General features: G+C 37.7%; 1 protein-coding gene across 2 annotated transcripts in view; it reads right to left on the reverse strand.

Annotated features, from left to right (window-relative positions):
• Positions 1-13,549, reverse strand: part of CPED1 (cadherin like and PC-esterase domain containing 1) — a 417,833-nt gene that overhangs the window by 39,381 nt on the left and 364,903 nt on the right. The window contains exons 18-20 of one of the 2 annotated variants that reach the window (XR_005010444.1): positions 13,424-13,541; positions 7,534-7,670; positions 6,747-6,911 (exon numbers count right to left, since the gene is read on the reverse strand). Coding sequence is in view for 1 of the 2 variants with exons in the window: in XM_036758868.1 (XP_036614763.1) it covers positions 7,534-7,670; positions 13,424-13,541 (255 nt within the window). In the remaining variant the exon portion in view is untranslated. The remainder of the gene's footprint in view (positions 1-6,746; positions 6,912-7,533; positions 7,671-13,423; positions 13,542-13,549) is intronic. The other variant, XM_036758868.1, reaches the window with a different exon arrangement.

The following is a 13,549-nucleotide window of genomic DNA, read 5'->3' on the forward strand; positions in this document are numbered from 1 at the left end:
AAATGCAAAAATACCTTTCTTTAACACAGCAGATGTGTTCTCAAACAATGTGAATATAAACTGATATTTTCTATATCGAATCTTCTTTTAAATGCACTACTACGAATTACTAATTAATGGTTAATACTTTCATAAAGCAAATAATTGCGCCTTGACTCATCTGTTTCATGAATCAGAAGTTCCACTTAACATACTTCTTTTTAAGACATTAAACATTTATATGTGTTTTCCCCATGTATAGTCTGTGTCTACACATATGGCAGTGGGACCCCATATATGTTCCATGCCTACACATATGGCAATGGAAACCATTTTGAGAATGATTCTGACTACAATCTTGGTTAAACTAATTAATCTGGTTTTCCTATATGGCTACGGGCATACGTATTCTTTATGCTGCAAAGATGAACCAGAGTGATCATTTTCCTGAAAACTGTAGGTAGAACTTAGACAAAACAAAGTACCATCACCATTCCGTAAGGATGAAAGCATCATCACTAACTAAACATTTACGTGTCCTTGGCACATGTCAGGCAGCATGCCATACAGCCGAGTGTTCTTCAAAAGACAAGCTCTCTGTTCACAAAGAGCTTATGGTTAAAGAGATAACTCTAATAAAAGTATGTTATATAAGAGGATGTTTTTAAATAAAATATTAATGCTTTGCCTGCTAATATTCTGTTAAATTAGAATTTTTATGTTTATTTCCCCCTTGGAATTAGAAGGTGATTCCTGGGGGTGTTTGGCTCACTGTGACTAAGTCTCCTTCCCATTGAATTCAGGAGACTGGCTACAAGAGAAGAGAGTTTCAAGTTATTTATGAAGGAAGAGTGCCCTTGGTAGACAAAGCGAAGTTTTAATGCAACATCTTTTTTTTACAACAGGACACCTAAGTGGCACAGTGGATAGAGGACTGGGCCTAGAATTAGGAAGACTCATCTTCCTGAGCTCAAATCTGGCCAAATCTGACACTTACTAGCTGTGTGACCTTGGGCAAATAACTTACCTTGCTTGCCTCAGTTTCCTCATCTGTAAAATGAGATGGAGAAAGAAATGGCAAACCACTCCAGTATCTTTGCCAAGAAAACCCCAAATGGGGCTAGGAAGAATTAGACACAACCGAAACAACTGAACAACAACAATCTTACAAGATTCCTTAGAGATAAGCAGAGCCAGTTATTTGTATTATGAAGATCAGGATATTTAGGAACAGAGGTTAAACTTGGCAAGGTCTCAGAGCAAATAAAGGAAGGAATTAAAATAAGAACTCAGATGTCTTGGAATCTAACGGTCTAGCCAACACATGTCCCATATGTAATATTCAGCTTTTGCAGTATCATTTATTTTATTGAAATTTTTTTGGCATTTGGGTAAAGTGCATATCTCTCTTGTTTTTCTTACTTCAGGCAGACTAATTACTATGTATAGTCCTTAACATGTGAGTATTTCCAGTACTTGGTGATTTCAAGTGTGTATCATAAATCCAGTTCATGCATTACTTTTATTTACTCTCTTTGAATGGCTATTTGATTCATCATCAGTCTATTCACCATCCATACTCACATGTGGCAGGAGTGACCAGGAGAACCCTTGATCAACTTTATGAGTCTCCTAATTCATTTGACAAGATTACAAGGCATGGAACTTTTGGTGAAAAGGGTACTTCCAAGGCAACTAAATGTACATTCCAGTCCCTAGCTAAAAAGATAGAGTGAACTGCTGGTTATTCTCCAGTGACTGGAGCTGTGTCAGATACGGTCAGAGATTTCTCCAATAAGACTCTGCTCCCCTGACTCACAGGTCACAATCATTCAGTGCCGCCCAGGTAGGGCCCAGAGCTCATTCCATGGGAGGTCTCATTCAGACAAAGGTAATCTCAGCAACTAATTTGGAGGGGCACATCACACTGGGCAGGGCTTGCTCTTGTCACCCTTGCTACACACTAGCATGCAGTACCTAGCCAGAGTGAGCATCCTGCCATTTGCCCTGCAACTGCCAATTTCTCTATACAGGCGTATCTTGTTTTGTTGTGCTTCACTTTATTATGTTTTGCAGAAATTGCATTTTTTAAGCAAATAAATTGAAGACCTGTCATGGAGCAAGTCTATTGGCACCATTTTTTGAACAGCATGCATTCACATCATGTCTCTGTGTCACATTTTGGTAATTCTTGCAATATTTCAAACTTTTCCATTATTATTATATGTGTTATAGTGATCTATGATGTTATAATTATCATTGTTTTGAGGCTCCATGAGCCATGCCCATAGAAAGTGGAGAATTTAATAAATGTTTTGTGTATTCTGACTATCTGACCGACTGGCTGTTCCCCCACCTCCCTTCCTCCCTCCCTGTCTCTGTCTATCTGTCTGTTTCTGTCTCTCTGTCTCTCTCTTTTTCTCCCCTCAGGTCTCCCTATTCTCTGAGACAAAATAATATTGAACAATATTACATAAACTTAGTTGATAAAGCAATAGCAGGGTTTGAGATGATTGACTACAATTTTGGAAGTTCTGCTGTGGGTAAAATGCTACCAAACAGCATCACATGCTACAGAGAAATATTTTTGTGAAAGGAAGAGTCCATTGATGCAGCAAACATCACTGTTGTCTTAACAAATTGCCACAGCCACCCCAACCTTCAACAACCACCACCCTGATCAGTCAGCAGCTATCAGCATTGAGGCAAGACCCAGGAAAAAGATTATGACTCGCTGAAAGCTTAGATGACAGTTACCATTTTTTTTTAGCAATAAAGTATTTTTAAATTAAGGTATATAAATTTTTTTGACATAATGCTATTGCAACTTAATAGACTACAGTATAGTGTAAACATAACTTTTACATGCACTGGGAAATCAAAAAATTCATGTGTCTTATTTTATTGCAATATTTTTTTTGTGATGGACTAGAACCAAACTCTCAACATCTCTGACGTATGCCTCTACCAGAAACAGCAACCCTTCAGGTACAGACCTCTGAACATCCTGCCCATTCCATTCACAATGACTTAAACTCTTGTGACTCACACTGGAGTGGAGATAGTTGTATATTTTCATCTTTCATACTTATATGTGGCAGAGATAATCAGGTCTTACTTCAGACTTCTATATCCAGCTGGTTTCAGAAGACAAGACCAATGCTTCTTCCTGTCTAGTCATCTAACCAGGGTACTAGAGCCTAGCTAATGTGGGCATCTTACAGTCCTGATGCTGCTACTACCTCCCTTTCCTCCACCCCTCTCTCCACTGCTTTTTTTACATGTAGCATAGAGAATGAGACTCTATATTAGTGAAACCTGTGGTGAGTGAGCAAACTCTTTCTATCAAGCCTTAGAGGGTTGTATGGAGCACTTTGAAGTTAAGTCATTTGTCCAAGGTTGCATAGCTAGCATGTGTCAGAGGTGGCATTTAAATACAGGTCTTACTGACTTTGAGGCTACCTTTCTATATCCTGAACCATTCTGCTTCTTGCTCAGAGAATCAAATCAATATTACCACTGCTACTGGAAAGGTTTGGGCAACCAGCCTACCTCCCTATGGTTCTACTCACAGTCATGTTGACTACTTGGAGCAAGACCCATCTTTCTAATACATGTCATATTCCCATTACTTCCTTTCACTCATACTAAAGGTCAGTCAAACTAGCCCACTTGCTGTCCCTCCTATATGTCATCTCTCTGCTTTTGCATAGGATTTCCCTTGTGACTAGAATGTACTCCCTCTTTAAATCTACCTTTTAGGATACTTAGCTTCCTTCAAAGCTTAGCTTAAGCACCACCTTCTGTTGTTCAACTGTTTCAGCCATGTCTGACTTCGTGACTCCGTTTGGGATTTTCTTGGCAAAAATACTGGAGTGACTTGTCATTTCCTTCTCTAGCTCATTTGACAGATGAGGAAACTGAGGCAAACACGATTGGGTGACTTGCCCAGGGTCATAGAGCTACTAAGTGTAGAAGCTGGATTTGCACTGAGGAATTTCTGATTCCAGCCCTAGCACTCTATCTGCTGTGCCACCTAGTACCACCTTCTAAATGAAGCCTTTTGTGACCCCTTATCTATGCTAGTGCCCAATCTCCTTGAAATTTCCTGATATTTACTTTGTAACCCAGGTTTTAAGCTTTCAGTGTTTTGTGTACTTCTGTTTAGGAATGTTTCTGGATCGTTAGAGAGACAACCTTGAATGGTTATGTGAGGAGTTAAAGGTGGTTCAAGCCATTTTTTTTCTTCAAGAGAGATCCATGCGGTTCTGGACCTTTTTCAGGGAGAGATCAGTGGAAATAGAGAAAAGATTTACAAAGCAGGAGAATGTAATCAGAGGAGCTGGCACCTCACTATGTCCCTGATTTTTGGCTTGCTTCCCTAGAGACTGGGGAATTTCCCCATCGAGATGTGGCTCTATTGCTTGGTAGAGTAAGGTCCTCCCTGACATTCAGTTTTATCAACTGTAGATGACATATACCTAAGGTCCTCACCAGGTCTAGATCTATGATTCTATGAACATTTTTGGGTGAGATGCTCAGTTTCTAAAGTTAGGAAATTTCATATCCTTCAAAGAATAGTCACTGCTATGATTTCCACAACTTCTCCAATCACAACCTGCTATAACACCACATCTATTACATATCTCCCATTTTAAATGAAGACGGCTTTCTCCATTTGGAGAGGAAAATCAAAGAGAAAGTTATTCCAGCTTCTTCTCTACTCACCATCCTAATCATGTCTAAAAAACCTACTCTCTCAAATTTCTGCTTAATCTAATATCACATACTACTTGTGAAGGACAGACATTAGCTACATAGTAGGTAAGATTAAAGTATATTTTGGATGATCATACGTTGAATTTCTAAAAGTTTTTCTGTGCTTGAAATACTGAAAAAAGCTAATTCTTTCTCACTTAGGACACCAAATTACCAGCTTATAATGTCAATAAACCAATCTTATCAATATTCCCCAAAGACTCATTTTAGCCAAGCACCTCAATTTATGAATACTAGACTCATGATATTAGAGATAGAAATAATCTTTCATCAGGGGTCAGCAAACTTTGATCTGCAGGCCAAACCTGGCTTGCTACCTATTTCAAATGCACTCCTCGATGTAGCCATAGCTGGCCAGTCCCTGGTCCTTTTGTCCAATCTCCTCATTTACAGATGAAGAAACTGACATCCAGAGAGGTTTTAACTGGTTTATTATTCAAAGTCTCTCACCTAACTTCTGACAGATCTGAGACTGTCTCATGCCAGGGGCTGCTAACAAGTAAAAGCAATAACAACAGCTAGCATTTATATAATGCTTTAAGGTTTACAAAATATTTTACATAGATTATCTCATTTGATCTTCATAATAACCAAGCAAAATAATCTTGCCTTCCTAGTTCATCTCTCTCTCTGTCTCTCTATCTCTGCCTCGTCTCTCTGTTTCTCTCTCTATCTCTGTCTCTCTGTCTCTCTCTGTCTCTCTCTGTCTCTGTCTCTCTCTGTCTCTGTCTCTCTCTGTCTCTCTGTTCTCGCTTTCTGCACCGCTCCCCCACCCCCACCCCAACAAGTGGTAGATTTTCTAAGAGGTAGAAGAAAAGAGGTGGAATGAAGAGACTATAATTCAAGGGCTATCTAACCATTTAAATTGCAAAAAGTATGAAGTTCAATTATAAAACTAACTGTACTCTATTGAATTTTTCTTTACAACATACCTGAAGTATTATGTGAAGCCAGATGTTATTTTTCTCATTTTATAGACAAATAAGTTCAGCCTTGTTAATTTTTGAAGTGATCTGATGGTGGTCTCAATGCCACATCTAATTATTCTCATATATGTTGTTCACATAGAATTTGCTTGATAATGCTATAACCCAAGGTCTTTCTTAAATTTTTGGTAAAACTTTGGGAAAATCCTAAATGTGGTGACCATGGCCATTTCCTTTTTTTCTATACATTTAAAAAATTAAATTGAATTTTTTGTTACATTTTAATTTCTGAACTGTCTCCCTCCCTCTCTACCCTGCTCTAGAGAAGGCCACATTATCTATCTGTCTATATGTATATATGCACATATAGGTACACACATAAAACACATATGTAAAACATATGAATATGTACACACAGATACATAGATGTTTGTGTGTGTGTATGTGTGTGTGTGCTATGCATACTTCTATTTGTCAATTCTTTCCCTGGAGATGGATAGCAACTTCCTTCATAGGTCCTTTGTAGGTGATTTGAATATTTATAATACTCAAAATAGCTTAGTTGTCCATAGCTGTTCTTTGAACAATATTGCTGTTATACAATGTTCTCTTAGTTGTACTCACATAGACCATGGCCATTTCCAATGTTCTCAGCGCTACATTTCTAGAATTTTTGGGTTGTTCTGTCTGTGGGGACGATTATGGGTATTTGAGCAATTAGCTGCTGCTACGATTGTCTCCACCACCAGCAAGGATGAGGTCACCCTATGTTTTGGTCTATTCGTTGAAATTTGAGATCTTTGGATTGAGGTCTACAGAAAATGCAATAGTGACGGTGGGCCAGAGATCACTTTTTTTACTTATCTTTTTTCAACCTATTTGCTCTCAATGATGAGGACAGGTTTGCAGTGCCAATCTCTTTTTTCCTCATGTTTCAAAAGGGATTTTCAGTGTTAATTACCTTTCCAACTTTCTAAGTAAAGGAGATCTTAGAAACAACTGAAAATACTATGATCATCTCATTAAAAAAACTTCAAGTGTGGAAAAGGATGTATTACTTACTTTAGGTTAATATGCATCTCAGTCTGTGTGCCCGATTCACTAATTAGAGATGTCTGTCAAATGCTATACAGTCAAAGCATGCCTATCAAGAAGAGTGTATTTCCAAGAAAGCAGCTTAGAAGCCTCACTAAAGGAAAATTCAGCCTAGTGAGGTCCATGCGAGACCTGCCCAGGAATGTGAAAGAAGATCAGTAAGGTTAGTATGTAAGAGCAGCGCCATGCATTCAGTTTTTCATAGGAGAAATGAGACTCACAAGTGGAACCATGTGGTTTCTTATGCTGAACTACAGATGTCAGTTTTAATAGCAGTATCTACTGTAGCTGCAGTTGATAAACTCAGTTGCTCCATGCTGCCAACTGCTAGTCGACATGGCAAACTTCCACAATTGATTTCATGCTGATATGGCAGTTGTGGAAATAGAGCAGTGGGGAGGTGGGGTACAATTTCAATATCAGCCCGTGTCTGGCAATAAAAGCTTAAATTCCAGATCATTGAAAAAAAATGCATCAGGAATTTTTAAGGATCTCTCATGATAACATACACATCAGAATCATATACTCAATCTATTTTATTGGTACCCATTGAAAAAACAAAAGCATATACGTAAGAACAAATACAATGGTGTGGCATTTGGTTCCATAATGAAGATGGTAATTCACATTTTTCTAGTGTTTTAAAGTTAGCAAAGTGCTTTCCTACGAAAGTGAATATTTGTTAGTTAGTGTATGTGTTTGTGTTGTAGATAGTACAAATAAATGGGTTTGTCCTACTGGCACTGATACCTACCTTTCTTCCTCCCAGACAGTGTTGTAGTTGAGTCTTTGACAGGACACTGTATTGGCAGTTATGAGGCTGCCATGCTATTTCTCTCCAATCACAGGTTCTATTGTCTGAACAGCTAAGGCATGGTACAATCCACTGTCCTGAGGGGATAAAAGTTAAACTTCTTTTAAATTTCCTTTCTCTTAATGGAATATTTGTTTTACTTTATAATTTATTTCTAACTCGCTTATTTATCAATTTATTCAATACTTTTTAGTGCATACAATATGCAATGTCCTGCCCATTGTACATGTACAGATATATATTCCAGTAACACCCTGTAAGAATGATCTTATTTAAGCAGATGCTTTAGATAAATTGTAGATAAACATCTATAATGTTTGAGGATGAATAAGATGCTTCACTAGCAAATTTAGAAATTTTTTTAAATGCCGTTCTTTTCTATTTTCACTGTCAGAAGCAGAGTGAATGAAATTAAAATATTTACTGAATGGCTATTTATCTTTATTTTTTTAAATGGAGGACATACCCGCCCCCACTCCAGTCTGATCCTGATTTTTTATCTGTTTGGGGAATGTCTAGTATGGAAACTCCCTCTACCTTTGCAGATCTGAAACTCCATCTACTAGAGAGTTTCCTTGGGCTGTGAGAGAGTCAATGAATAGAAATAGGCTTTGAACCAATGATTTCTTAATTCTGTAGTAGACCCTCTATTCATTTTGGCACATGACCACCTCACAGAATAATCATGTTTTTGTAATAGAGTCTTTCATTTGCAATTAATGTCTTTTTCCTCTTTCCCCTGATTATTTTATTAATTAAACACTCTATCTTTTGAACCAGAAATGACTACCCACAGAACATTTTTTTTTATCAATTCTATCTTTGACCTTTGAGACTGTTATGATCTAGGTCAATGTTCCAGAGTAAACAGTACACTCATGATTACAAATTGAATGCATTTTGTTTTGCTTTGCTATTCAATATTTCAGTTGGAGAATCCTTCAGTTACTAGAAAGTGGGGGGAAGATTCCATTGTAAAAGTGATTAGGTTTTAGGTACTCATGAAAAAGATAAAATTTGTGAATTTTGTAGTTAGGGATCAAAGTTATATTCCTTTTGAATATTCATCAGGGGCCTACTTTAGGAGTATTAGCTTAAGGAGTGGCCCCTTGAAAGGTAAAAAAGGCTATGGTTAAGTAAGTAGATAAGATTCATTCTAAATTAGTACCAAGGAATATAAAGGAGAAAGGTGGACATCAGGAATGGAAGACATGGAAGATGAAATTCAGAAGAGAAAGGAAGGGGAAAAGGAGAGTGTAAATTACAATGCATCATTGCCTTATCTTCCTGTGTGAATATTACACATCACCCAGAGAAATTGACTCGATGTGTCCCTTCCTCTTTCATAGGTACTAGAGCAACACTTAGGCTCTCCATCTGTTATTTCTTGCTCTTGGCACATGATTAACCTTTTCTGATTAGGCATTTCCTCAATAATCTCTCATTCTATTTCTTGTACCTAAGTCATAAAACCTGTGACCCCGGCATACTACTTAACCTATCATTTCCTGAGATAATTCGAAGATGATGATGAGTTGAACAGTAGTTACTAATTTATATTGACAGAGGGAAATTCCTTATCTGGGCATTCACTGCAGTAAGGAAATGTTGCAACAATCTGGCTAGCAGCTGCTGTGGGGTGTAAAACCAACAACCAGCTCACAGAACGCTGCAAGCCCAGGCTCTTTTGATCTGCTTTACTAAGGAAAGCAATGTTAAGGGGTTAACAATCTCAATTTAATCCAGCATACAAATATCATTCATTTAGTTCAGAGGAAAAAGCCAGAACCCTGAACTTCAGAGAAAATATAAACAAATTACAAACATACATTTATAAACAGACCAAAGACAATTCATAGTTATCAACATCTGAGTTCAGCCGGGAGCTCGATAACGGCTGGCTCAGAGTCACGCGTCATTACTGCTGCAGGTCAGAGCTCCCAAAAAGAGAATGCCAACCTCTGGTATTATATCTTTTTCAGGGTCAAGGGTGAGTCACACATGCAACTCACCCACGTGTCCTAAAATCGTCACAAAAATGTGACTTAAACCTCTGATGTCACAAACATGTCACTCAAACCCATGTAAACTAGGCTTTCCCTTGAGGCAAGGAGGTCATCAAGGACTCCTAATTTAATCAAGGAAATAAAGGCCAAACTCTTCAAGGGCGCTTTGGTTGAATTAAGTGCTAAGAGCCCATTTTGATTGCCTATATAGGAAGTCACAGATCTAGCCCCAAACCAAACCAACAACCAATAAACAGAAGTGGAATTGTGTATTCTCTTATCTTTCAGTCAGTGGTGTGGCTATAGAGATAGAATCTGTTAGAATAATTAGCTTGCAAAAGTCAGTCTTCCCTTTTCACATTTTCATTAAAATTTCCCTCAGTGCTCTAGGGACTATGTTAAATGCCCAAACAATGCCAAGATTGCCAGTTAAAAAGTAAAAAGCAGACCAAGAGGTAATTTGATAGCATATAAATGAGACAAAAGTTATTCTAATGACTTCGACCTAAAAAAATCCCACTGAATTTGGTCAGTTTAATTTACATGTTGACACAGCCTGTTTATGTGAATGGTCAATAATTTTTTTGTCTTTTCTTCTTTTTTACAAGATTGCTCTATAATGGGGCACAAATGTGTTCCTGTTAATGAGATAGTGTTTTGTATACCAAGATAACATTTCTCAAGGAACAAAGGACCAAGTTTCTATTAGGTGGTCTCCCATCTTAGGCATAAATACACATACACACGCATACACATACAATAAACCCTGCAGGCAGCAGCACATTTTGCATGCAAACAGAGGACCTCACTGGCCACTTGCCCCTCAGGCTGAAGAAACAAGCAGCCAGTTGCATGCACAATTAATCAAATATGGGTGCAATTAGTTTGTGGGCACAAAATTGCATGCATACTGAAAAGAGGAGGCCTGGTTGAATCTCTTTGAAAATTTGCCCCAAATGGTTCATACTAGTATATATTTTTAAATCACTCAAACTCCTTGCATTTTTGTATTTGGTAATAATGCTTTTTATTATTGTGAATTAGTAATGCTGCTTGAAATCATCATCTGAATAACATCTGTAGGATTTGAGTTCCTTGACATTATAAATTGTACCAGCTCTTAACCGTATGTCAAAGAATAGAAATATAAATTCTATGTTAAGTGTCTGAACATTGGATAAAACAAAGCTGCAATTCCCAAAATAAAAAACAACATGTGTTTTAGAAAATGACACCGCGAAGAATTAAAATGACCACTGTATTTTGGGACATGTGCTGGTATTTGTAATGATTACGTTATATTTAGAACAAGTTAAGTTTCAAATGGTTAGATACATACATCATCTCAAGGCAATGCAACCAGGAAAAAGTATAAGAGAAATTCACTACTCAATCACTGTGAAATGTAAAATGGTAGAAGGTATACCATGGACTTTGATTGTACAAAACTTATAAAATATAATTTAATTTCCACTGAGGAAAATGTGTTGCATTCTATAATGAAGGCACTGTAAATTTACTTCCTTTCCCTGTTAAAAATCATTTTTCACAAAATGTTTCCAAATATTTGTCTATTGTATAGCTATAGTCAGAATTGCTTACATTAAGGGGAATTCTCATTCTATGGCTTTTCTTTAAATGCTCCTTTCTTTGTCTAAATCTAGGTGTATTTATCTTCATTATTTAATCAAGCAACACATTTCAGTCTTAGGTTGTAAAATTAATTACATCATATTTTGAAGGTCAGTCAGGAACTAAGCACGAGAAAAACACCAATTATCCCCAAAGTGTGTTTAGCTGATGGTAAATGAAATGACATTTTGGTAACTGAACCATTGGCAAAGTGAGGTAATGGATTCCAATCTGGCCAAATGGCTTTGCAATGTAATAGAAAAACAATGTCTCCCCAGCAAATCTGAACTGGCCAACAGTTCCACCAGGGTTCTGGAATCAACTGTGTGGTTAGCAGCAGAAAAAGACTCCTCCTAATGCCATTTACCATGACCTCCCTTCCCTTTGGCAAGAGGAAATTCTCGTGTCAGGGAAGCCTTTCTGACTGTAAAAGAAATAATATTCCTGATAAATACTGCTCAACTCTTGCCCCCCTTTTCCTCTTAGCTTTTGTGCTTTCTGGAACCTAAACTATATCTGCCCAGGGTCTAAGGCAGTGTGCTCTGCACACAGTAAGTGCTCAATAAATGTTTTTTGAAATTATTTCTACACTAATGTCTCCCTATAACACCATCTGCCATAAGATGGAATTCAGGATAAACCAGGTCTGTCCTGGAATCTGTGCCCTCACAAGGGTTTGGTTACTGAGGAACCAACAGGATTTAGTTATAAGGAAGTTTACCCCATAAGGCGCAGATGCTAAGACAACTTTGTGGGTATTTGATGTAAACCTACTATAATTTAAATAGACAGCAGGACCAGCTGGTAGTAGAGGAATTCCAGTAATGTGACTTGGACTATCTTAGTTGAGGAGCTCTTGCCTTGATTTAGTAGCCAAGGTGGAATTATACAGCTTTGTGGTGGTCATAAATCACTACCTGATGAAAATATTTAGCTGGACACATCAGTGTCTCCTATGCCTCTGTGTCTGAGCACACCTCACTGATCAGGGAATCACAAATCATAAAGCACACTGCATCGATCTCTCCCTCCCTCGACATTACTGTAATTCATTATTTAGAACACATGTTGGAGAATGGTGATCCGCACGTAGCTGGCATGGTTCAATTTATAAACTGTGCATGCGAAATTGCAATTTGCCTTACCCATTTAAGAAACTTATTGTTTCAAGTTCAAGCTGTAGTGTGAAGTTCATGCCAAGGCTAGACTGGCTTCTGAGCCCTTTCTCAGATCTTTTGGATGAGAGAAGATGCATGCAGGGTTCAGGAGGGCAGGGCAATAACCGTGGATCTAACCCTTCCCACAATCTCCATGATTCCTCTTGATTTCCAAGTGAAATCCTTCTTCCCTGATAGTTCTTCATTCTTTATGATAGGCCAAGAGGTGAGAGAGTGTGGTGTGGTGTGGTGTGGTGTGGTGTGGTGTATGTATGTGCATGTAAGTATGTATGCATGTGTGTGTGCATGTGCATGTGCATGAGCATGTGCATGTGCATGTTTGTATGTGTGTGTGTGTGTGTGTGTATGTGTGTGTGTGTATGTGTGTGTGTGTGTGTGTATACACCCTTTGTAGGTGGTTGGGGCCAGGGAGACAATGAAGGTGGAGACAACCTGTACCAGCAAAGTGTTTAACTTAGAATTGGCTAACACCTCACACACATGCCTGACCCTGCAGCTTGAAATTGGTCCAACAATTTTCCTGCCTTTTAAAGAACTTCAATTATAGTTTTCAACATGTAACTATTTTTTGGGGACATGAAAGTATACATCCTTTCATTGGTGGTTATTCACAAAATTCCTGCAATTCAAAGTAAGCCTTTTTAAAATGTCCATATAACCAGTAGAAGTTTTTGGAAGTGGTCTTGAATCCCAGAGAGATCTTTGGTGACTCAAAAATATCTCAAAATATTAAGAATATATTCAATTTAATTATTAATTAGAGGACTTTAAAAATATACCATGAAAACATGAAAACACTTATGTACAATGAAAAATACATGATGGGCTTTGTATTGTTTTAAAGTTATTAAAACAAAGGTAGATTAAAAACTTAAATGAATGACATTTAAACCTGGAGATTTCTAAAAGCAAGAACATTTGCTTGATTTATCTCCTTGAATAACTAAAATAATTATATACTGATTTACATAAATGTTCTTTCTCAATAGGAGTGATATGCAGGGTAAGACTCACCTTTGGCATCCCCAGACTTACAAATCTTTAGTTCGGGCTGAGAAATGGTTGCAATGTAGTCAGATGACAGAGGCTGTAATCCACAAGTTTCTTCTGGGTGAATCTTCAAACCACAATCCTATGTGA

This window comes from Trichosurus vulpecula, chromosome 5 (genome assembly GCF_011100635.1).
Source record: "Trichosurus vulpecula isolate mTriVul1 chromosome 5, mTriVul1.pri, whole genome shotgun sequence".
NCBI lineage: Eukaryota > Metazoa > Chordata > Mammalia > Diprotodontia > Phalangeridae > Trichosurus > Trichosurus vulpecula.